Raw genomic sequence first — 23,582 nt, 5'->3', positions numbered from 1 at the left:
CTGTGAAGGTGGAAACAGGAGGGAGTTAACTCCAGATTTGATCAAGAATTGGCAAGTAAATTAGAGCTTAATTTCCTTCATCCAAGTTGCTGACCATGTGAATCAGCTTGTGGAAGTGGCTCGTGCAGACTGTCCTGCCTCATTAGCATGACTTTGTGCTTTCTGTAGATCAGAACAGGGCAGGGAGAGGAGGGGAGGCTGCTGCAAGGCCAGGAGTTGGGTATCTATGGCATCTCAGCCAAAGACAAATGGATTTCTCCTGTCTTCTCATTCAGTACGCTACCATACTTGTGATGATGTTACTGTTTATCTCACCCCATTGAGCTTCTCCACTTTCCCCACTGCCTGTGGGCCTGGGTTGTTCTCCTCCAAAATCATCTCTGGGCTGGGGCTCTCCCTTCAAATTTTTCCACACCAATCACTGACACTTGGCCACACCATATAAAAAGAAAAAAATCCCCTCTCTTTCCCTCTGCCCTTTCCTTCTTTACTATCTTGGTGTGTATCCTTGCCATAACTCCAAGTCACCATGCAATAAGATGCAGGACTTTCTGCTAACAGATTCTAGGGGCAATAGTTAGATTTACAAAGCTGTGTTTTGAAAAGCAGTATTTAAAATTACTGGCATCTGTTAATTAAAATTTACCTGCAATATTTTTTTTCTTACTATGATCAGTTATTCTATTTTGTGTCTGGATGAGAATTCACAAGGATCTCCTTTGAACCTAATTGTAATTCAGCTACAAACTATGAGGTTTGCCTCTTAGTCTCTAAAGGAAGTTCTGAGTATCTGGTATTCTCTTTTTTCTTATTTTTTTCCCCTCAACGTGTTTAGTAATCTTAGAGATGCTTGGTACAAGTACATGTGTTTTAGGGATACATATCTCATAGGAAAATGTGGTGTCTGTGTCAGTAAGGTCTTGCCTCTGGCTTTTGAGGAATGTAGCATCAGTGATATGCCCTGAATAAATTAGATAAGCCAAAAATTCATGGCTCCTCTGGGAGGTCAGGGGTTAGTGCTGCCTATTATCTTTGGAGTAGCTGATACAAGCACAAGTGATGAATCAAGAGGTTTATCTCCACTGCACAGAAGGTGAAGCACCTCATCAGCAAGTATTTTCTGTCACTTGTGGGCAGCCTGAATAGCCTCTCCATTGGGAGATCCTGTGGATCTCTGTTTAGCTCACCAACATTACACTAAACAATTGCTATGATATGGGAGAGTTCTGAGCATATTTACATTTTAGCTCAGGTAGCATAGTAGTAGTAGAGGAGTCTGATCATTCTGTATTACGTTTTCCAAATAGTCTTCTAGCACAAGAGAAGTTAGGATAATCTCTCCTTTTGGCAGCTTAAGAAAATTCACACATGCAAGTACAGCTCTTCATGTTTGTACAGCTGAAGTGAGGTCATAACAGATCCAGGATTCACTGGCTTGCTGAAAATAGGAATCATGCAAACTTTTCCTCACATTTAAACTGCACACCAAGACTGAGCTATCTGCCACAATCCTGGTCCTCTGATTAAGAGATTCTTCTAAGTGTGCCCAAAAATTATCACAGAATCACAGAATCACAGAACAGTTTGAGTTGGAAGGGACCTTTCCAAGGTCACTTAGTCCAATCCTCCTGCACTAAGCAGGGACATCTTGAACTAAATCAGTTTGCTCAGAGCCCCCTCCAACCATTATGTGAAATACTTGAGGTTTTAGGCTGAAACTACTGGTTCCAAAGTTTTCGAAGACTCACAGATACCTAGCATCCAAGTAGGAGGATGCTTGTTTTATAGTCCAAGCATCCAAGTAGGAGGATGCTTGTTTTATAGTCCTCCAGTATTCAAGCTGCCTTCCACTAAAAACCTAAATTAAGAGACTCACCTCTGTGTGCTCTTTGACCATTTTAGAGTCTGAGTGTGAACTGGAAAATGAACCTTGTCTTAAATTACTCTTTGTTGATTTCTGTAGAGAGATCCTAGGTAAACAGGTAAGTTGACATCAGAGAAAAGCACAAGAAAACAGAATATTTATTTCCTTTGCCTTTCTTCATGCTATGTTATCTGTTGGGCTTATTTAATTTTATTATTCTTGTTAGTAAAACTGAATATCCAGCACTAAGGCATTTAGGAAACACAGCACTGTTTGCACTGCAGGCCATTAAATCTTTGTAAATCAGCCCTGGAATATCAGCCTTTCCAATGCATCATTATCTTTTTGCATGGTGAGTTGCTCTAATTGCAAACTGCCTAGATGAGATCCCACCCCTGCCTTGTAAAATCACCACAAAGCATAATTGGATGAGTCTTAACCATTCTTGGCAGTAGTCAATCTCTTCTACCTCAGTGGCTTGTGAAGGTATTAAAGGAAAAGACAGCTTCAATGTGTGTAAAAGAAAGTATTGGCTACTTATTTTTACAATGAGGAGAAATCCTTTTATGAATGGGGAGGAGCAGGGAATCTACAGCAATAAAAATGTGACAAAAAAAATCCATGAACTCATTAATGACTCTAAAATGCCTTTTGTTTCAACAGCTTTACTGAGTTGCCTGCCAGTAGCCACACATCACAGAAATACACTATTAAATTCCATTTTTTCCCCAAATTTAAACTCATTTTTAAATCTGTCTTCCGTTCCAGCCTAGCTAAAGTGAGACAGTGTCTTCTACTCTTCTAAATAGCCACTTCTAGTGGCTCATGGCCACTTAACTTTCTTTCAAATGTGTTTATGCAAACAGAGGACAGTTTGCACAATTACTGGTAAAGGTTCAACACTTCCCTGGTTTTAATTCTCAGACTAAATGTATGCAGCCTGCTGCACAGGTTGTCAGCATGTCTCGAGGACAGCCTTGCATCTTTCCAAGGTAACCACAGAGTTATGTCCCATGACAGGCAGCTGGTTCCCAACCTTAACAGCTCTTTGGAAAGCCATAAATGGGCATTCCTGTCCTGGACACTTGGCTCAAAGAGTTGGGTAAGGGCTGCCTGCATGCTGCCTGTTGTTGGTGTATGTTCAGGTGGTTTTCAGAACAACAATGCTCAGCAGCTTGTGGCATGGACTTTTAGGAATGCAGATATATGGACATGGATGTTTTTCAAAAGGGTTTATTGGTTTTGCAAATTTTTGTTTACCTGTTATTGCTGTGGAAAAGAAAAAGATATAACATAGAGCTGTTCAGATCTTTAAAGTGTCATAAAATGCACAACAAAGCATCACTGACACCAAGAGCAAGGCAAAGAAGGCAGCTCTCTTTGTGTAAGACTGTTGTCATAAAATATTTAAATCCTTTCAGAGTGTGTGGCTTTCAGCTCTTTCATGCAGATAAGTGTCAGACTGTCAGGCAGCTTTGCTTAAGGAACATGGCACTATCTATTAAACAGTTTCTCTTAGTTTCCCAAGAAAACTGTCTAGTTAAATATTTCTCATGAAAAATAAAGCTTGATTCATCTTTTCATTCATCTCACCTTTATTATGTACTTATCTAGTTACTCAGGCAAGTGTATAGAAAGATTTTATCCCTTTCTTTCTTCCTTTTTTTTAATTTTTTTTTTTTTTTAATTAGAAAACTTCCATGGCAATGTACCAGCCATTTATGCCTTTGGAAAATATCACTATCCATTCCTATTCTTAGAGCAAGTTAAAGCCAGCATTTACTGCAAGGACACTGTCCCTCATGGCGACCATAAAAACATATTTTAGCCAACATAAGTGGGATAAGTAAAGTCTCAGAGAGAAGGGGAAGAGGTAAGCAACTAATAATATTTTACAGAATCAGATAAGTTCTTGGTCCTCAGATCTTCTTGAATCATTGCTTTGGCCATAGAGTTTTGGGGTTTTGTGTGAGGGGTTTTTTAATGGCTTAGAGAGGGAGGGATAGGCCTGTGGGGGTCTTGGTTTGGTTTTGGTTTTCTTTTGGGGATTATTTTTTTATTTTGCTTTCTGTTTGAGCTTTTTTGCTAAGTGATTCTTTCTCCTTTTGCCTCATCTCACTAGGAATGAGCCCCTTCCAATTGCCTCCAACTATGCATTTGTTCCTTTACATTGGTACTGAGATTTCTCTGAATAGTTCTGTCCATCCATCTCTGAAGTTTTTAATCCCACAACAATGTTTTAGTAATGATTCCTACAGCCGCATTCACAGTTTCTGCAACTAAAATACAATCCCCTCCTCTGGTACCACCTTGGGTTACCCTCGAGGCTTGCCCTGGATCCCAGGCAGACTCTTTGAAATGGAACCAAACCAAACCACTTACACCTTTCAGTCCGTCCTTTTCCCTCCTGTTCTAGTGGAACTAGGGCATCTTCCACTAGTTCAGGGTGACAGGATGGCTCGAGAAGGCTGAATTTTCCTCTGAAGTACAGGACTCATTTTAGTGGCATTAGTTTGCAATTCAGATGGTTAAAGTTTCTTTGCACAGAAATGAGCTGCTAAATTCAGGTGACATACCATAGGAAGTCATGAGGTACTCCCCTCTTTTTCTCTGCATTGGGGAACACCAGTACAGCCATGTATCATTGGAGACTGTCTTCTAAATTTTCAAACTCACCAGAATTCCACTGATGAACTTACAACCTTTAGTTACTTCAGCACTGACACACTTTTATTCCTACTTCTGTTGAGCCTTGTATTGTGCAGTTGGTTTCTGAGTATCCCGTATTTTTCATCTCACCTTTTTAATTCCAGGTTTCCCTTTTAAGGTAAAAACATTTAAATTATTTGTAAGTCTGTGGTTCTGCAGTTGCAAGAATGGCACTTTGCCATTCACTGTGATGCTGAAACTCCCATTGGGCTCAGTCATACCCTGATTTACTACTAGCACTGCTTTCTGTTGTTACACACTGACTTAGCTCCTGAATTATTTCCGTCCTAGGGCAGAAGGGACAAATCTCTAGACATATACATTTCATTTGTTTTAAAGAATAAAATATTAGACAGAATACATTTTAAAAAATATATATTAGAAAAGTGGACCACATGAAATCCAATGAATTGTGTCCTTTTGCATCTCTAAAAACACCAGCATGCCTTCCCTCTCACAGACATACAAGTCCTGCACAAGTCACTTCTTTTGTTTTCACCAATACAAAAATCAGTTCAGTGGCATAAAGACCTGCTTGTCAGAGGCTTGCAGCAGTACAGAAAAGCCTGATCCCCTGGGTTTGTTTTTGTTATGGGAAAGTATTACACTGCAACATATGCTAACTTTTCTTGGAACTGCTTGTTTTTTCATAGGCTTTTTTTCAAACTGGAATTCAAATTGTGGTCCCTTCATTACAATTTCTTACATTATTCCTCTGAATTTTTAACAGCTTTATTTGAATTGGCCTATGAACTTTATCATCCCCCCAAATCCACATATGTGATCTGCTAGTCCACAAATCAACTTTCCAGTAAATGTTTAATCAGTTTATTCCAGAAAAGCCTTTTTATGTAGCTTTCCAAAAAATGTTAGGCTCATGGAAGCAGTCAGGTAGTCTGTGTTTGTCTGTCCATCTAACCATTTTTCTGTTACTTGCAACAAGATGTTTAAAAACATCCTCCCTTCAGATGTGTAATGAAAATAAGCAGCTGTAGAGGTGTCCCAATGCAGCAGGCTTGCCTACTAACAGGAGGAAAAAAATCTACAAGGCTTAGCAGACACATGAGAATCCACTCAGGAGTGAGCAAGCAGAAATACCCATATTGCAAGAAATTCTTCAGTCAACTTGCATGATACAAAGCCCTGAAGAACCTGACATCAAAACACAGATGCAAGCTTTGCTGTTTCTGCAGTTTGTGGATTGCACAATGGCTGGGGACATACAGAGAGATGGTTAGGAGGAAAGTCTCATCTTTAACATTCTTTGCAGGGTCACTAGTTAATGTTTAGTTAGTTGGTATCATTAATGTTGATGTTTAAATAAGTCAGATGGAATAGACTCCAAAGGCATCTATTTTTCCTTATCAGCTGTGAAAGCAGCTCAGGTGCAGGCACCTGTGTCACAGACACCTGTGTGTACATTCAGTGCAGTGAATTCATTTCCATCATCTCTCTGTGTGCAGGCAGGAGTAGGACCATTTTGGAGGGATGATTTTGTCTGTCACTACACCCTGCTCAAACCAACTGATGTCAACTGTTTAGGGGCCCTGGTTTTGTCCCCTGCCACCACTGGGGGACAAGGGCTGCTCCAAGTCTCAGTGGTGGGAGTAGATCCATCACCTGTCACTGTGATTGTGCCAGTGCACTCCAGAGAATGACCATGCAACTCCACCAGTGCCAGTGCTGGCACAGGGGAAAATGTGCTCAGTAGAGAAAAGTGCCTGGCCACCCCTAGCAGGACTATCAGCCCCTCTGTGTGAGCCACTTTTGATTTCTTAAGAGGTGTGACTTGAGCTATTTATTTTTGTAGGAAGACTTACTGTGTGCTAACAGGTAATCTTCAGAAGCATGTATTTCAGTAATTAGCCCAGCTTGTTCCTAAATTAGCTGTATTGATCAAGCAGTTCAAAGGGGACTTTTTACCAGATGTGGTTTGGTTACGAGCACACCCCACCATCCTTGCTGCTGCTGCAACATGAGCAGGCAGGGCTGGGCTGTCACTGTGCTCTAAGCTCTGATCCTTTCCATGTTTTCAGGACTTCACGCTCCAGCCTCTGGGGATGCCGAGGAAAGCAGCATGGAGGAGAAGTGCTCCTGTGGGCCTCAGTAACCATGGGATGGCTGTCTCAAGCAGCAGGCCCTGGCGGGGCAGGGCTGACCCTTTCGCTGTGGTGGCTGCCCCCTCGGGGAGCCGGCTCCCTGAGCAGCAGAAGACGAGTGAGTCCCCTCTGAGCTGGTTCAGAGGGGTGTATTTACCTCCTGCTCTGCACCCATTAAACAAGACATTTGTCAAGGGTGGTGAGTGGCAGGACATAGACAGCACCCAGGAAAAGCGCAGGGCCTTCCTGCAGGACTTCTGCAGGAAATACAACAGCAGAAAGAAGCTGCAAACCCACCTGGTGCACCTCGTGTCAAGGATTTATGTAGAGGACAGGCACAAAGTTCTGTACTGTGAAGTGCCAAAAGCAGGCTGCTCCAACTGGAAAAGGGTCCTCATGGTGCTCAGTGGACTCGCTGCTTCAGCAAACAACATCTCCCATGATGATGTGCACTATGGAAAGCACCTGAGGAAACTGGACAGTTATGACCTAAAAGGGATCTACACACGCTTGAACATGTACACCAAGTTCATATTTGTACGTGATCCTATGGAAAGACTGGTATCTGCCTTCAGGGATAAGTTTGAGCATCCAAACAGCTATTACCATCCGGTGTTTGGGAAGGCAATAATTAAAAAGTATAGACAGAATGCAGATGAAGAAGCACTGAAAACAGGATCGGGACTTAAGTTCAAGGAGTTTATCCAATATTTGTTGGATTCCCATCGACCAATAGGAATGGACATTCACTGGGAGCAAGTCAGCAAGCTCTGCTATCCCTGCCTCATCAACTATGACTTCATAGGAAAGTTTGAAACCCTGGAAGAAGATGCCGATTACTTTCTGCAGCTGGTAGGTGCTCCAGCCAATCTGAAGTTCCCTAAATTCAAAGACAGACATTCCTCTGATGAGAGAACAAGTACAGAAGTAGTGAGGCAATATTTAAAGGAGTTGTCTAAGGAGGAGAGACAGCTGACCTATGACTTCTATTACTTGGATTACTTAATGTTCAATTATACATCACCACTTGTATAGCACTAGAATAGCTTCAGGCTTCTACTAGATACTTATCATGTTGGGATTCAAAACAACTACTCTGATATTAGCCCTGAAAGGAAACGAAGTTACTGATAAGTAGAGTTGTCTTGAATTAGTGGAGATTTTATAAGCTAGAGTGATATCATTTGATACTAAATTATGGAGAATTCAAAGGAAAAAAGACCTGTAAACAGCATAAATTGCACTAAAATGCCTGAAAAAGCTGTTTTTACTGTTATGGATTATTCTATGGAAGCAGTAACTCAGACAGCTGTTGCATTAGCTTACCTAATGTTCTTTTAATGGTTTAAGAAAAAAAATTCAGAGTGGCATGATTCTTTTTTTGGTATGTTTGCTTTAGAAATGGGTTTTGAAAAAACTTTTGATTGTATTTTTACTTTCTGTCACTTATTAATAAAGAATCATTGGCTAATTTTCTAAAATATTTACAGTGTTCTCAGTTGAAAGTCTTGTTTTTTGGTTTTTTTTTTTGATTACTATTAGACTGTAGCAAATTTTAGACCTTTTTTATTGAAGGCCGCTCTTGAATACAAATGCATCAAACTAAAAATAGCACAGCAGTTCAGTTGATGCGCAGAGTAGATATGGGTAAATCTGTGAAGGACCAGTACACTGCCTCATTTTGATTGATGCACTGTAGTTGACAAATATGACCCTCCTATCAGACAGCTGCTGCATTCAACAAAATTAAGGTTTTAACGCACAGTGGATTTATCATTACATGTGACACCGGCATACTGTGGTCCCAATATTCATGGTAGTCTTCATTTTTGGTGAAATGGACTAAGTTTCAGCCTGGCAGCTCTGGGATATTCTGAGATCTGTACAGAGAAGCAACTTCAATGCAACTACCGTGACCATTCTCAGTCTGCTGGGGTCTGGTTATCAGCCCAGCTCCCAGAAATCTCTTACAGAGAAGGTGTTGTGTGTCCATTGCATCCCAAATCTATAAACTGGTTCTGCTCCAGAGCTCCCTGGAGTCACCTGTGTTTTGCTGTCCTGCCTGCCTTGCCAGTGGTCACCAAGCCCAAGAAATAGGGTTCATGGTGCAGTTTTATGTGGTGTAATGTGTATTGGTGATTTGTCCTAGAGGAAGATGTGTCCAGAATCCCACAGTCCTGGTTTGAAAAGGAAAAGATACCTTCTACCCTTCTCTTCCCTCTCCTCCCACAAGGGCTGCCTGACCAAAACATGCAGTTGTTCCTGCAACCTGTCTTGCACATTGGGTGGGCCAGGGTGTCCCAGGAGGAGGAGAAACCTCTGGAAAGTCATAGGATCATGGAACCATTGAAAAGGGCCTCTAGGATCATCGAGTTCAACAATTAACCTAACACTACCAAGTCCATCAGTAGACCAAATCTCTAAAACGGACAGGGAAAAATCTCTATGCCCTTCCACAATAAAGATGTCCCCTATGCCTTTCTTTCTGAAATGATTTGGTGCATCTTGCTCCAGTGCCTTTATATAGCAATTTGTAGGGTAAGGAAACAGCCTGATGGGAAAGTACTGCAAATAAAATATCCCTTTTCTCTGTTCCCAACCACTGGTCACAGCTACTGCTATTATTATTTTCCTTCGTCTCAGGCAAAGTATGATGTACAGATTCAGTCCTTCCACAGGAGTAATTATGTGTCCCAACTGAAAGGCCAGATCATTTCCTAGGTACCCTCACTGCTTGATTCTCCCTCAGTTTTCTCCTCAGAAGAGAGGAAAAAGCCACCTCCATTCTCCATGGTGTCAGAGTGTAATCAAACAGGCTCTGCACATCTCTCCTTGTAGCAGGACAAGCCATTCCAAGGGGAAAAGGTAAAAGCACACTGGGCAGCCCAAGCCAGGGATTGTGCTGTCTGTGGCTAGCAGCACTCATAGCTTAAACCAAGGGAACATGAAGCAAAGAGGAGAAGCAAAAAGACATCCATCAGCATGAGGTGTGGGAAGATGCATTTGCTGAGCACCAGTGAGAAGTTGCAAGGGTGCCTTGGACAGGTGAACACACACATTGTGGCTTGTGTGAGCTGTGCATGGGTGGACCCACAGGTGTTAACACCCAGAAGTGTTTGGGAGAGGATATCTGGCAATTGAACCTCCCCCATGCATGCTTCTCCTCAGGTGAACAAAAATCTCCCCCTTTTAACACAGGATGGTGTTCAACTCCCACCTTCCCTGTCAGAAATCCCTCTGGTTTTCCTGTGGGCTCCACCCCACCCAAGACAATTAAAGAAGACCTCCTGAAAGTTTTGATTTTGTGTAACCTTCTAAGTCATGTGAAAACTGCCTTGGATTTGACCTTGGTTTGACCTGTAGATTCTCTGCTCTTGTAAGTATTGGATTCAACCTCAACTCCTGAGTGAATCTTTCTTGCCATACAGGACGACCATTGAATATAGTAAATTTAAATAAAAAATAAATGTCCACCAACCTTTGGGTGTCTGTATATTTGCTTTGTCTTGTCTGTTGTGGATGTGTGTTAAATTACTGATAATTTACAGACAAAAAAATGTCACACTAATGGTACTAGTATTTTCAAAAAAGCACATGAGGAAAAAAGTGCAACATGCTAATAAAGAATGGAGGCCAATTTATAGATGAATTTGGTATGAATACTTTAATTCAGAGAAATAAATTAATATTAGTAAATGACAAATTCTCTGAAGAACTTGAGCTTCACACTGAGTTCATTTTAGTGGCAAACTTTGTGCCTATCAGATCAGAGAATGACAGAGGTTTGGGGGGGGCAGCTTAATTGCATTGAAAAATTACACATTCTCATAAGATTTCTTCTTCTAGTGGGTCTTAGATAAAGCTATTGTTTGAGAAAAGGAGGGGGCTGAAAGAAATTATCAGCAAATATTTGGTTTGTGCAAATGATAGGGAAAATGACATTGATTTGCATACATCCATGGACATGGACATCAGGTCCCCAGGCTATCATTTTGAAAATCTGATATGATTTGCATTTGTGATTTAACAGGGGAGGACACCAGTTAAGGTCTTTAAAGCATGTATGTGCACAGAAGTGTAATTGTTTTAGCTGCACTGTTGTTCCATGGCTCTAGTGAAAGTAATTTAACTTCTTTGTAAGCTCAACTTCAAATTTCATTGCCCCTAACTGCACTTAAAAATTCATTTTTTGAAAATCTAACCGAGACTTTTGTAAAGAAGAGCCTCTCCACAGTCATGTTCAGCGACCTAAGGGATTCAGATGATCTCAGTAGCAGAATCTAGATTGTACTTTGCTTCATTAACCACATTTTGAAAATCACCAGCCTGCTTTGCCAGGAATTAAGTTACATGATTTAAAATTAACATAAGAGTTTAGCATAATTGAAGTGGGACTGTGATATCTGACTTATGGGATTATAAGAGATAAAGGCATAATTTGCAGCATAAAAGATAACCTCTATTTTTAAAAGTAAAATTTAAAAGGTCAAAGTGGGAGGCTGCATTGTAACTTTGTTTATATTTTGAATGAATCCTGGGCAAAAACAAAAACTGTAGGTCATCCACCATAGCAAGCATAAAATCTCATCTCCACAACTGCGCACAGATGTTTGTTTTACTCAGAAAATTATATATAATGTATGCAGAAGAGGAATGAAAATACACTCCACAACATTCAGTGAGATTATATCTACACTAGAGATCAGCTGTGGCATGCAGAGCCTCTTTGAAGGGGCTTCATTACAGTAAATGCTTTTTAGTTATGAACATTTCTTCATTTGAAGATCTCTAAGCACTTCCCTAATGCAGGTCAGTTGTCAGAGCAAGTCAAATGTGCTGTAAAGGCATTACAGGGAGCCTGTGGGAGGGCTGGCGTGGCAGGAGAGTGCTCCCTTGGCTCATGTGTCTCTTCCAAACACCAGACAGTCATGCATCCCTCCTGAAATTAAAATCTGGGTTTTGGAACCTAATGTTTTACATCTGCTTTTCTTCTAAAATGAATCAGTATCAATAAAACCGAAATTTTTAATAACAACATTTTTAAAGAATAAACAAATTTTAAAGAATTAAACTTCATAGGTGTGCATTCTCAAATTCTGATATACACATCAACAGAAGGCAGCTTCTTTTTTCCCGGTAGGATTTGGCTTGCACAGCTCAGACATAGTCATTGTGCCATCTCTTCCAAAACTGCTGCTAGACTGTTGCTTGCTGAAGTCAGAGGTGTGCAGCCACAGTGCAATCAAGCACAGCACATACTCCTGGAAATTTCCTCTGGTGGAACTCCCCCAAAAGGCCAAATTTATTGGAGCTACTCCTGCCTCAGGCTGTGCTATCTTGGTGATGTGTCATTGGAGATCACTGCTTTAATTTTAAATGGAGTTTCAATTTAACTGAAAATTGCAATGTGACACTTTGCAAAAGTCTGAGAGGAAAATATTTTTCTAGAGCTTTGTATTGTATTTGTGGGTTACATATAAACATCTTTGTTGTATGTGCCTTAAGGCTAACAATACATCAGAAAAGTCTTTTCAACTGTAATGCTAATACCAGTTTATCAACTTTATAACTCCTGTGATGCCTTCAAAACTATATTAATTTGGTCTTGGAACATAAAGTCTGAAATCTGACCATAAATCATTATATTTCATTAAAAATATGGATGCACCTGTCCTGTATCAACCAATTAATGTACAGTTCACAGGGCAGGGCAAGCACATACACTACTGGGAGGTGAAACTCTCTGATTTAGCAAAAAACATCTGTTTATATCCCCAGATACCTAGGATTGCTTTTCCTTTGGAAATATGCACAAGTGGGAGAATTCAGGAAACAGTCATAATATTTAGCTTAAGGAGAATGTCTTAGATTGATTGGTTATCATAGAAATTTCATGTTTTATGGGAAAACAATTGTGCTTTTGGGAATGCAGCTATCTGAAGTGAGGTCCATATGTCTCTTCAATGTTAGATGTGGCTCTGCCTGGGACTTAGACTTAAGAGATCTGGATCTTCATCCAGGTTCTGTAATTTCATCCACTTGTTGGACAAGCATGAAATGTTATCTGTGTTGGTGTCCCCACTGGTAAAGTGGTCCTGTAAATGGAAGGAAATTATACCATGTGTCTTCTCCTAAAATCATTAAACTGTGTGGCTAAAGAGCAGTGGTTAGAAATTAGGTATTAGTAAGGAATTTGACTCTAGGATGTTCATTTCGTTTCCTTATGCTTTACTTCCAAGGGCTTGGAGGAAGCTGGGGACTTCCCAACTTTGCTCCAGCCGAGAAACACATCATTCAGCTCTGTTCTGGGCAGTTGGCAGCCTTAAGAATGCAAGCTCTGTCTCAAAACACTGTGCATCTGTCAAGCCTATCCAGGCACTGCCTCAGCATAAAACCAGTGCCAGGATGTCTGACCAGGGGGAAGTGTCCCTCTGGCTCCTTTGGGAGAGCAGACAGAGTGAGAATCTTGCTGTCTCAATTTATTCAGAGCCCAAATGAAAGAGAAGCTGTTTTATTTTGGTGTAAATAAGTACTGCCATATTTCTTTTACTGCTGTAGCTGTAAATGAGGTGATGCTCAACAAGAGGGTTCTGCAGAAGCAGTGGATCCCATTCAGGTATGCAAACCCCTGCCTTGTCCTACACACCAGAGCAGCATTACCCAGTACCCAGGGCCATGTTCCCCCAGCCCTTTCTGAGGTCCTGCCACCCCTTGTGGCAGGCTCCAGTTTACCTGGCATGCTAGAACATCTCAAGATTTATCTCATACTAACACAGGCACTGTTTCTGTGACCCTGTGGAGACTGCAAGTAACATGGGGATGCCATTGAGACAGACTATGTTGCTTTCTTCCTTTTGTCTTCAAAAAATGATGTGATTGACAACTGTGAGAGAGGGGAAAAGACTCCTTACAAAAGGAAAGGGAAAATCTCAAGGCCATGACCATCACTTTTTTTTTTTTTAACATGTTTAATTGTTGCTTCCTTTCCTCTGTGTCCCCACAGAGAATTTCCCTGCCTCTCAAATTATGTCAGCACAAATGGATGAGACCAATTGCCGGGTTGCTCTGAGCTGACAAGTGTAAGCCACCTCCAGTCCAGCCCATCTATGTTATCATGGCACTGAGGCTGCACTAATGAGCCTGCCTGAGAGTGTGGTACTGTCAGCACCATCTGTGCACACGTGTCTGTCTTGACTTTGTCATGCAGAAATTCCTTCTGTCTCAGGGTTTGGGCTTTTTCCTCTCAAATTCCTTGCAGAAAACACATTTTCCACAAAAGCTCACAGTACTGCTCATCTCCCAAGATGTGTAAATTCTGAGTGGCCTGTGTAATTTGCATTCAAGAAACAGCATTCTGAGATATAAGGTGTAGGAGCAAAGCAGGTTTATCAGGGCATTTCAGCATACAGAGAGGTAAATCAATACTCAGTGGATTGTAAATACATGTCAGTAGGATATTAAATGCTAAAGGCTTAATTTTCTCAGGGTAGTTACTTGCATGTAAAAACTGGATATCTGCAGAGTAGGACCTGCATATTAAATTATCTCATTTTTGACAAAAGCAGACACACACAGAGACAGATTTTCAAGTTCTAGGAATGATAAGTTACTGTTCATCTGAGAAAAAAAGCGTGCTTCTCAGTGTGTTCAGAAAGCTGAGTTCAACTACATAGTTCCCTCCCTACAAGCCTGCATAAACACAATATAAATGCATGCACATGTTTTATAAATGGACGTACACACAGTATTTGTATGTCAGTCTTACAACCCCTAGACAAAGGTTGTGCAGTAATGGTAGTGGGAGCTACATAGTTAAAGTCCTGCATTTCACTTTAAACACCTTAAAAGTGCATGAAAACACATGCACATAAACATTCTGTTAGCATGTTGCAGAACCACAATGTTATTCCAAACAGACCTAAACTACTTGCAGGGACTGCCAGTTTGCCTCTTGGACAGTCTTTCTTTTTGTTTCTTTAGCTTGCTTGGGGCAGGATGCTGCCAGGTCTGTGGGGCTGCAGTTTGCCAGCTGAGCCTGTTTCTTGTCATGGGTACAGATGTGGGTTTTGGGAGGAGGTTTCCTGGTGGGACACCAGGAGGGTTTTGGGAAGGAGGCAGGGGTTTACAGAAAAGCCTGCTTTCAAGGAAGTTGAGGTGTTATCCCCATAGTGCACTCCAAGCCATAGACACAAGCTGTCACCTTTGCTATGACTTCTGCTATTCTCTTAAAAAAGAGGAAAAAAAAAAAAAAAAAAAAAAAGTGAAACAGAAAAGGGACAGAGGAAAAACCTCTAATGAGAAGGGGAAATGTTAATTGTGGCTGGAGGTGACAATGAACAATAATAAATTGCAGCTTTGCCATTGTATCTCTGATCAAAGCACTCTCAGGCTGCAGCAGAGCAAAAGCTGAGCTCCAAGGGAGGATGATGTTTCTCAAAATCCTCGTGATCCCTGCAGGTCCTCCTGAAGAGCAGAGAAAACACAAACACTGAACCAAAGTTAGATAAAATTTTTTTCTGTCTCAGACTTGCTGCCAACAAGGCTCCTGTTTCTCCCTGTATCTTTTTGTCTGTCTCCAGCCTAGTGGCTACAGTGGGGGCCAAGACAATGCACTGCCCCGAGTACAGAAACTCCCCTAGTGGAGGCACTCTTACCAAGCAGAATCTGGCCCACAATTCATTTGCTGCCTTGCTTTATTTAAAAGTGATGCTAAGATTGAAATTTTCAGCTTAAGCTGATATATGTTAGGCTACTCAACCTGCAAGTTAGCAGGCAAAACTTTAGGGTTTTTATCAAACTTTAATGGGCTGAGCCATTGCAGCTGCCAGGCACATCTCTGGGAGTGGCAAAGGCCACCTCTGAAAAGCAGAATAGGGGATACTCCTAAGTGGATACTCCTAAGTGTTGCTAAAGAACACAGTTCTTAGGAAGCCATACTTAACAGACTTTTAGTATCAAAATATACCCTTAAACATAATTGGAAGCAGCAGAATCTACTTTCCCATACCCATACCTTTCTGAGCAAGACATGGAGAAAAGAGGGAGTATTCTTTCTAGAATTTTCAATTTTGCTTTCTGTGCCTCCCTTGGCCCTCAAGCACCAAAGCATTTCTTAAATTTAGCAAAGGAAAACAAGCTCTACCCACTGACACATTTGTAGCTAAAATCTGCTCTCTGTGCTGCCTTGGTTGCAGAAACAGGCACAGGCTGAATGAGAGAAGCTGAGAACTTGTTATGTAAAATCTACAGCAAGTGAGCTTTTCTCGTGCTATTATGCCTTGACCCCTTATTTTGGCACAGTAACAAAACCACTGAGACTGGACAGTTATAGGGTTTCACAGGCTTTTTTTTTCCTTTTCCCTTTTTGGCCTCATAACAAAACCCAAGTGAATCAATGGTGTGCCCAAACTTCTGAAATCGTCTAGGACTTTCAGTATCTTCTACACAAAGAAACAGTGGGGAAAGATTTGTCTTTTATTTATTCATTACTTAATCAGGGCAGACTACTGTCTAAAAATATCTTGCTCAAGATCATGATAGAAATCTCACACATTTTTCCAACTGCTTGGGCTACACTATGATCTCTACTGTTTTACATTCACATTGTTTTCTCTGTGTGGCTAAAAAATCTCCATTTTTCCCCATAAATTACACTTGTCTGTAACTCAGGTGATCATTTTCCCCTCCAAGACTTGATTTTTGTTCTGCTTTGGCATCATCACTTGAGTAAAAACTAAAGGTAATTTAAAAACTAAATAAACTTAACGAAGGGAAGGGAAGGGAAGGGAAGGGAAGGGAAGGGAAGGGAAGGGAAGGGAAGGGAAGGGAAGGGAAGGGAAGGGAAGGGAAGGGAAGGGAAGGGAAGGGAAGGGAAGGGAAGGGAAGGGAAGGGAAGGGAAGGGAAGGGAAGGGAAGGGAAGGGAAGGGAAGGGAAGGGAAGGGAAGGGAAGGGAAGGGAAGGGAAGGGAAGGGAAGGGAAGGGAAGGGAAGGGAAGGGAAGGGAAAAAACAGCTTTCTTGGCTGCAAACTACAGGGACTTTATATGCACTTTATACCTCTCCATGGTTTTGGATACTTGGAAGTATCTACAATTTCTCAGGTAGAGAGAGAACAACTCTTTGAGGGAATGCACATGGAATCAGGGTGATATTTTAAGAATGAGTTACAAATTTCTGACATTGCGCAGCAAAAATTACATTGTGACACTTCGTGGAAGTGCCTTCCCTTGCCTTTTGTACTAAACAGGTTTGGTTTGGAAGTCAAAACTAATTTTTGAAGAGACCATTCTGCAGATTGCACTCTGCCACACTGAGGCCAGGCTGGGTGGTTTTCCATGCCCTCCCACAGCCCAAGAAGCAGCCAGGCCGCAGTGGGAGCAGGGGGATCACGGTGCCAGTGAGGCGTGTAGCTGAAAAGAATCCCTTTCACTGCCGTGTTGGTTCTGCCGTGCTGCGGCTGACTGCCGTGCTCATGGCAGTCAAGTGTGCAGGGGGACACTGAAAATCACATAGGAATTGGACATGTTAAGCTTTTACAAAATGGGCTACATTAAACCATAAACTCCTCAGAAATCCCCCTTTCTCTGTGTGCATTCTTAGAAAGTTACATCTATTTTTAACAGGGTTCAGACTATTTTGACCTGGAGAGGTGTCCTAGAATCACAGAATGGTTTGGGTTGGAAAAGGGCCTTGAAGATCTTCTAGTTCCAACCCCCTGCTTTGGAGATACCACTAGCCTTGTCTCCTTCATAGACAGTACTCCAGTACAATACCTGTCTACACAAAAAATAGTTTTCTCCATAAAACACATGAAATCCACTTTAAACACCAACTTTCAGCAAGACTATTTATCTAAAACATGAATGCAAGAAAAGAGATGACTGATGAGTTTAAAGAGGTAAGTCATGAAGAACGGCATCAGACTAGTTATTTTATATTAAGTCTGCTACTAAGTAAAAGAATACTTTTATTCACAAAGGCTTCTGCAATAAATGTACTTTTTTTGTTGTTAATTTTAATTAAGGGATTGAATAGCTCCAATTGTAATTTCTGAGTTTGAAATCTTTCTCCTAGTCCAGTAAAAATGCAGCACCTGTATCACTAGCTTGATGTGCTGGGGTTTTTCCAAGATGTAAACACAAAAATCTGTCAGAAATAAAGTTATTGTTCTATAAAGGATTTTGAGAAAAACATGCTATCAGGTTTTCTTTAGAAGCTTATGGACAAAGGGACTTGTAAATATTCATAGTCAGACCTTCCTTTTTTGGTTAGTTCAATGAAAGATGCACCACTGCATGGGAAAAGGATCAACATCTTCACATCTGTGCCCTGAGGTTTTAGCTTTTAGAAGGTATTAGTGTTGAGAGGGAAGATAACCCTTGTAAAATACATAGTATTAAGACAACAGTTACTGTAGTAATCTACAAAGATAACCTGAATGATCTGAAGCAAAATTGTCTTTCTTGGAATATGCTGCATAAGCCCATTCATGGTATAGATTTCCATGGCATAGACTTCTATTCATATATAAATCCTATGAATATGAAGCTATGTATGTATTATACATATTTTCATTCTATTGTATACCAAAAAAAAAGAAAAAAAAAAAAACTTGGACTAAGAACAAATTCCTAGCACTTGGCCACATGTCAAATATACACCACTGAGGCTCAGCCTTGCCCAAGAAAAAGAAAAAAAATTAACAACCACACAATTTAATCTTTAAATCTCATAATGGTTGACAGAGGCAGCTGAACAGAGCAGTGTGTTTCAGTGTTTCTAGAGCCTTTGCTGCTGTACTGAGTTATATTTGCTTCAAGCATTACCCCTGTTCATTAGCCACAGAACAGCAAAGGGGTTCAGACCTGGCTGAGAGACCTCTGAAAGTACTTAATGTACTGATCATGCTGGGGGATCTGAAGCGATCGCTGTGAGGCCTCTTGTGCTTTAGGGTTTTCCTCTGCAGGTAAGTCTGTAGGTAAATATAGAATCACTGCCAGTATAAAATAAATTACATCAGTAGATTGAGAAAAGGATGGCCAAACACAGCAGACTGGGCTGTGCTCTAGTGTGATGCCTGTCAGACAGAATGTCTGCAGAATTGCATGTCTCAGAGTGAAACAAGGCTTATCTACAGAATGAGGGCTATATCCCCAAAAGGTCTCAGGAGTTACTGTGGAAGAGCAAAAAAGAAGGCTTCCTCAATGCAATACTGTGGCAAGAATGACTAATTCAATTCCCAGGTGTGCTAAAAGAAATGCCTTCACTTCAGAATGTGCCTTCTGGGAGACCAATATTAAATATGCATTTTAAAAAGCATGTTGGAAAAGTGGCAAAGGCACAAACAAGACCTGAAAAAAACTAAAGTTACTGATTTTTTTTAGAGGGAGGGACTGAGAGCTCAGTCTGCTAAGCTTATCAAAAGGATGATGAAGAGTTGAATTGCTCACATTATATAAGTATCCTCATGGGGAGACAGTAGAAGTATAAGAGGCTTTTTAATCTGGCAGATAACAGCATAATAAGAAGCAGCATATGGCAGATGAATTCATACAAATTCAGTTTAGAGACAAAGACCATTTTTGGTGATGAAAATTATTAATCTTGGGAGTAAGCTACCATGGGAAGGGGTGGATTTTCTTTCCCATGAGTTTTCAAATCTAAGCAAGGATGCTTTTTCAAAATATGTTTAACCAAATATAAGTTACTGAACTCATGAAATGTGTCTTGAGGTAAAGTGAAATGGTCTACAATATACAAAGTTAAGCAGAGCATGTTATGTTACTATCTAGTCTTGAACTCCACAATTCTTTGGCTTCATTTCTGTAGGAACCTGAAGTGGTGGTGAGGGAAGAAGCTGAGCATTTCCAGCTAAGGAGCTTAGAAAGAGCAGAAGGACTGTAAAGGACAGCAACACAGACTGGTCAGGAAAGCATGGCTGGATGTTACAGAGTGTATAACAGTGGTGTTTACAGAGTACTGCATTTTCTGTGGCTGATAAAATCTGGGACTGCTTAACTGAATTTCAGTGTCTCACCCAGCAAAGTTAGATAAATCTCTTTGGTCCCACTGGCTAAGGCTAGACGGCCCTAGCACACAGACCAGCAGGATGATGGTTTTCCCTCCTGGCACATTCAGAGCTGACTGCATCTTGCTCTGTACTACTGCTACATGTCACTGTCCCCTCCACAAGAGACCTTACTTCTCTATTTCCAGTTGACCTGGGGCTGTTCCCCTAACTTTCCTGTGCCCCCATGAGTGCCCAGGGCAGCTTCCTGCACCTTCTCTCCAGTTCATCAAATCCTGACAGGCTGTGCCACTGATGCAGCTTTTCACAACTGACATTGCAGCAATTTGTGGCAAGAAGAGAGAAAAAGATGGTTCTTTTGGTTGGTGGTTTTTTTTTTTTCCTCTTGTTTGGGTTGGTTTTTTTTTCCTCCAAGCAAAGGGTCTGTCCATGCCATGTTCAAATTAAACTATTTCTAAAGGTGAAAAACCTCTAGGTGGTTCCTGTGCTACCTAGTTCTTAATTTTGCTTTTCCAACAGTAATTGAAGCCTATTGAGGTGGGGGAGAGGGCAAAGAAAAAGCACTCAATCCAAATAGTCTTGTGAGGGAAGTAATAGTGCAGGGCTAAGGAAGCTCAGCAGTCATTTAAGTGCACAGCTTCTTGTAAATCCTTTCTGAAAAGCCTGAATGAATCCCCCGAATGAATGGCCATTTTGTCCCTTTTAGTTCTCCTTCTCTAGCACAGAACTCAATGTTCAGCTTGTGGACAGACAGATTCCACAATAAATAGAGAAGGAGAGTAAAACTAAACCTACTGGAGCCTGGCCAGCAGCAATGTCAAATCTCTTGACTGATTTCCCAGGGAATTCTTGCTCTAAATGTCAGGAGAACATAGCCCTGCGGCCAAACCTGGACCAGACTGATACCAAGGCGTGACAAAATGAATGACCTAAGTAACAAGATTACACCGCAGGAAAATTAAAACTTCAGAAATGTGCAAAGATCACATTTCAGTGAGTGGTGTTTTATGTACGATCCTTTTAGTAGACAAAGCTTAACCCAAACTTATAAAACATAAATTGGTGAGGGGAAGGGGATTTATTAGTGGCAACAGAATGAAACTTTTCATCACTCAGGAAAAAAAAAAAGCCTGAGAGTTTCTGCAAATGGTTTCTGAAAAGGCTCACAGCCCGCTCTTAAACGCTCTTGTCGGCAGGAGCCAAAGAAGGCCAAAGGAATTTGGTCTCCTAGGAGTCTGCACCACTTTGAAAACAGCAACTAAGTCCTCCATCACCAGGGCACTTCTACAAATCCTCTTGGAGTCTGTCCTGCCAGTGACAGCAAGTGTCCCTTCTGCTGCGGTTGCCTTCAGCCACTCATGCCCAGGGAACTGGCAGGAGCCTAAAGAGCTTTGGGATTTCTGATCCTCCATCAGCTGTAGTTGAAATGGCTGGTGGGCTCGAGATCTGCTGAAAAGGAACACCCAGAAGAAAGAGAGGGCAAGTGTGAGAGAAAGAAAGCACAGGCATGTAAACCTCCTTGCTTTTGGAAACTAAAAGCCTGAAGTGATGCTGAGAGGAGTCAAGAAAGCTGAAGAGCTTAACAACAGCAACATGAGGAAGGATAGAGTCCAGACCCACTAGGCACAGGTGGAAAAGGACTAAGACACTGAGAAAACATACAGTGCTTCTAAATTGTGTTCTTTTGTTTGGTTTTGGTGTTTCTTTAAAACTGTCTCAGTCTTGACTGACAAACCCCACAGTCTGACAGCTGCCCAGCATGGGTATCTGTGAGATTTGCCATAGCAGTGAAGGGACTCTTCCCACATTGCAATTCAGTGAGATGACAGAGTCTAGTGCTGGGAGTTTTTCTGCCCCTCTCCCTCATATTGTTTTAGCTGGAATTAGCTGTTTGCACATTCCTCTCTGACTTTGGCAGTGTGCCCTCTCCTCCATAACCAACCAAACTGAAATCCCAGATCCAGCACGCTTCAACTGTCTGGGAAGTTCTTGTTCAGAATGGGGATTCTTATGTGTTGCAGCATCTTCTCACCATGGCTCAAGTTCCTACAGAGATCTTTAATTCATGATGTCCTGGAAATTACTGTAGAAATTCAGACTTAATGTTCAGTGAAGGAGAAGCAGAAGCACAGCAAGATTCCTCTGCACATTTCCCCCACCCTGACATGGATTAAGTTTTAACACCATCTTTAAATTTTTCATAATACTCTTTTGTAAGTTATTTCCTTAACTATGCTGAGCACAGTAGCAGGAGTATTTCACTGTTGGATAGAAGTCCAAAACAAGTTAACCCAGATTTTATAAAGATGACAACATATAAGAAAAAAAAAAAAAAGAAGAAAACTATGAACAAACAAACAAACAAACAAAAAGAAGGTGTGTGATCCCAACTCCCAACACTAACAAATTTATCCCTGGATAAACTGGGGCAGCTTTCCTCTGATTTTCAATGCCATCTCAAGGGATGTCTTCCTTGCCTTCTGTGGTTTCAACAGAACATAGTCTGTTTGTTTGATCAGAGCTGGCACAGTGTACTTCGCTCCAGGTTTGTGCCCCAAGCATTGCCTTTCTCTGTTTTATGTGGCCACAACCTTTGTCTAATCCTCCAGAAGATCTTTCACAATAAGAATGGTAGCAGTGGCAGAAGCTATTAATGTTCTGGCTTCTCCATGGGGCAGTGATCTGCTCTGCAGATCAAAAAGAGCAGATATACACTATCTGCCAGAAAAGGAAAAGCAATTACTGGTTTTGCTAAGTGAATTTTGTTTGTGAACAAACAAACATGCCAGAGGAGCAGAGTCCACAAGGTGCCAAAGAACAAGTGAGTCTTTTTCTGAAATCACTGTAGCAGATTGTGAAGGGCTTAGATTGAAAACCCAAAGACAGCAAATGAAAGAGCAGAGGTGTGTAAAGATGACTGTACACAATCACCCCCCCACCCATCCCTCGACTAAGCTCAAGATATACACAAATGATGTGAAGTTTGAAAACCAAAAAAGCAAGCATCAAGCCTGCAGCTTCTCTTTTGCCATCAAATTGTGTCTCTTGGCATCCTTTATGACATGGCTTTAGAGGAGGAGCAGGAAAATGGAGACAAACACCTATATTTGTACATTATGATAGCCTGTGTTTGCCATAAACTGTGATTGGTAAGCATTTAACATATGAATATGACTTTTTTATTGCTGTATTTACAAACTAGTCTAGGGCATCTTTAATTGATAGTGTTATACGTTATATAAAAGCAAGTATAAACTCACTTTTCACTGTTGTAAATTATTGTCTATAATCTCCTAGCAGAAGCTGAGGGAGGACTTCCTGTCTGTGGTTTCCTGGAGCAGCTCTTCAGATCTGGCAGTGTTTCCTCGTGGTTAGAAGGATTATCTGGTGCAATGTGCTTTGTACAGGCTGACTGGTCATGCTAAATTTTGGTTTTTCACTGTTGATGCATGGATGCACAGCTTTACCTGTAGTTTAAACTGATTTAACAGTTGAACATGTTCTTTAGAATGTATTCTATATAACTTATGCACATATTCTTCTGCATCATGCAAAGGTCTAAACCAGATTTTCTATACAGTTTGTTCCATTCTCAACCATGTCTTCTTCAAGTCACAGTTTCTGTGCATTCTCTAATGAAATAGTTGTGGGGCTGTAGGCTACTTTGTGGGGGTTCTTTATTACATGAAGGGCTGTTTTTCATTGTATTGTTTTCATGCTGCAGAGGCACTGAGTAATGACCGTGTGAATTTCCTCAACAGACAACATCACAGTCTAATTTGAATGCTATTTTCCAGTGGTCTCCATTTGGCAATTCATACTAGTCAAAACTTTATTCAATTTAGCAACTTCAACAAACAAAACACAATGTAAGATCTATATAA

The 23,582-nt window shown here is 41.1% G+C and overlaps 1 protein-coding gene across 13 annotated transcripts in view; it reads left to right on the top strand.

Moving 5' to 3' along the window:
- The window catches only part of CHST9 (carbohydrate sulfotransferase 9), an 89,143-nt gene extending 78,990 nt beyond the window's left edge, over positions 1-10,153 (top strand). For 12 of the 13 annotated variants that reach the window (XM_074550020.1, XM_074550005.1, XM_074550013.1 and 9 more), the window contains one exon: positions 6,610-10,153. In XM_074550020.1, the coding sequence (XP_074406121.1) occupies positions 6,610-7,707 (1,098 nt within the window). In that variant the 3' untranslated portion in view covers positions 7,708-10,153. Of the gene's footprint in view, positions 1-3,560; positions 3,738-6,609 lie in introns of those variants that run through there. The other variant, XM_074550067.1, reaches the window with a different exon arrangement.
- The last annotated feature ends 13,429 nt before the right edge of the window (positions 10,154-23,582 follow it).

This window comes from Zonotrichia albicollis, chromosome 1, assembly GCF_047830755.1.
Source record: "Zonotrichia albicollis isolate bZonAlb1 chromosome 1, bZonAlb1.hap1, whole genome shotgun sequence".
NCBI lineage: Eukaryota > Metazoa > Chordata > Aves > Passeriformes > Passerellidae > Zonotrichia > Zonotrichia albicollis.
This window is presented reverse-complemented; position numbering and strand designations above follow the sequence as displayed.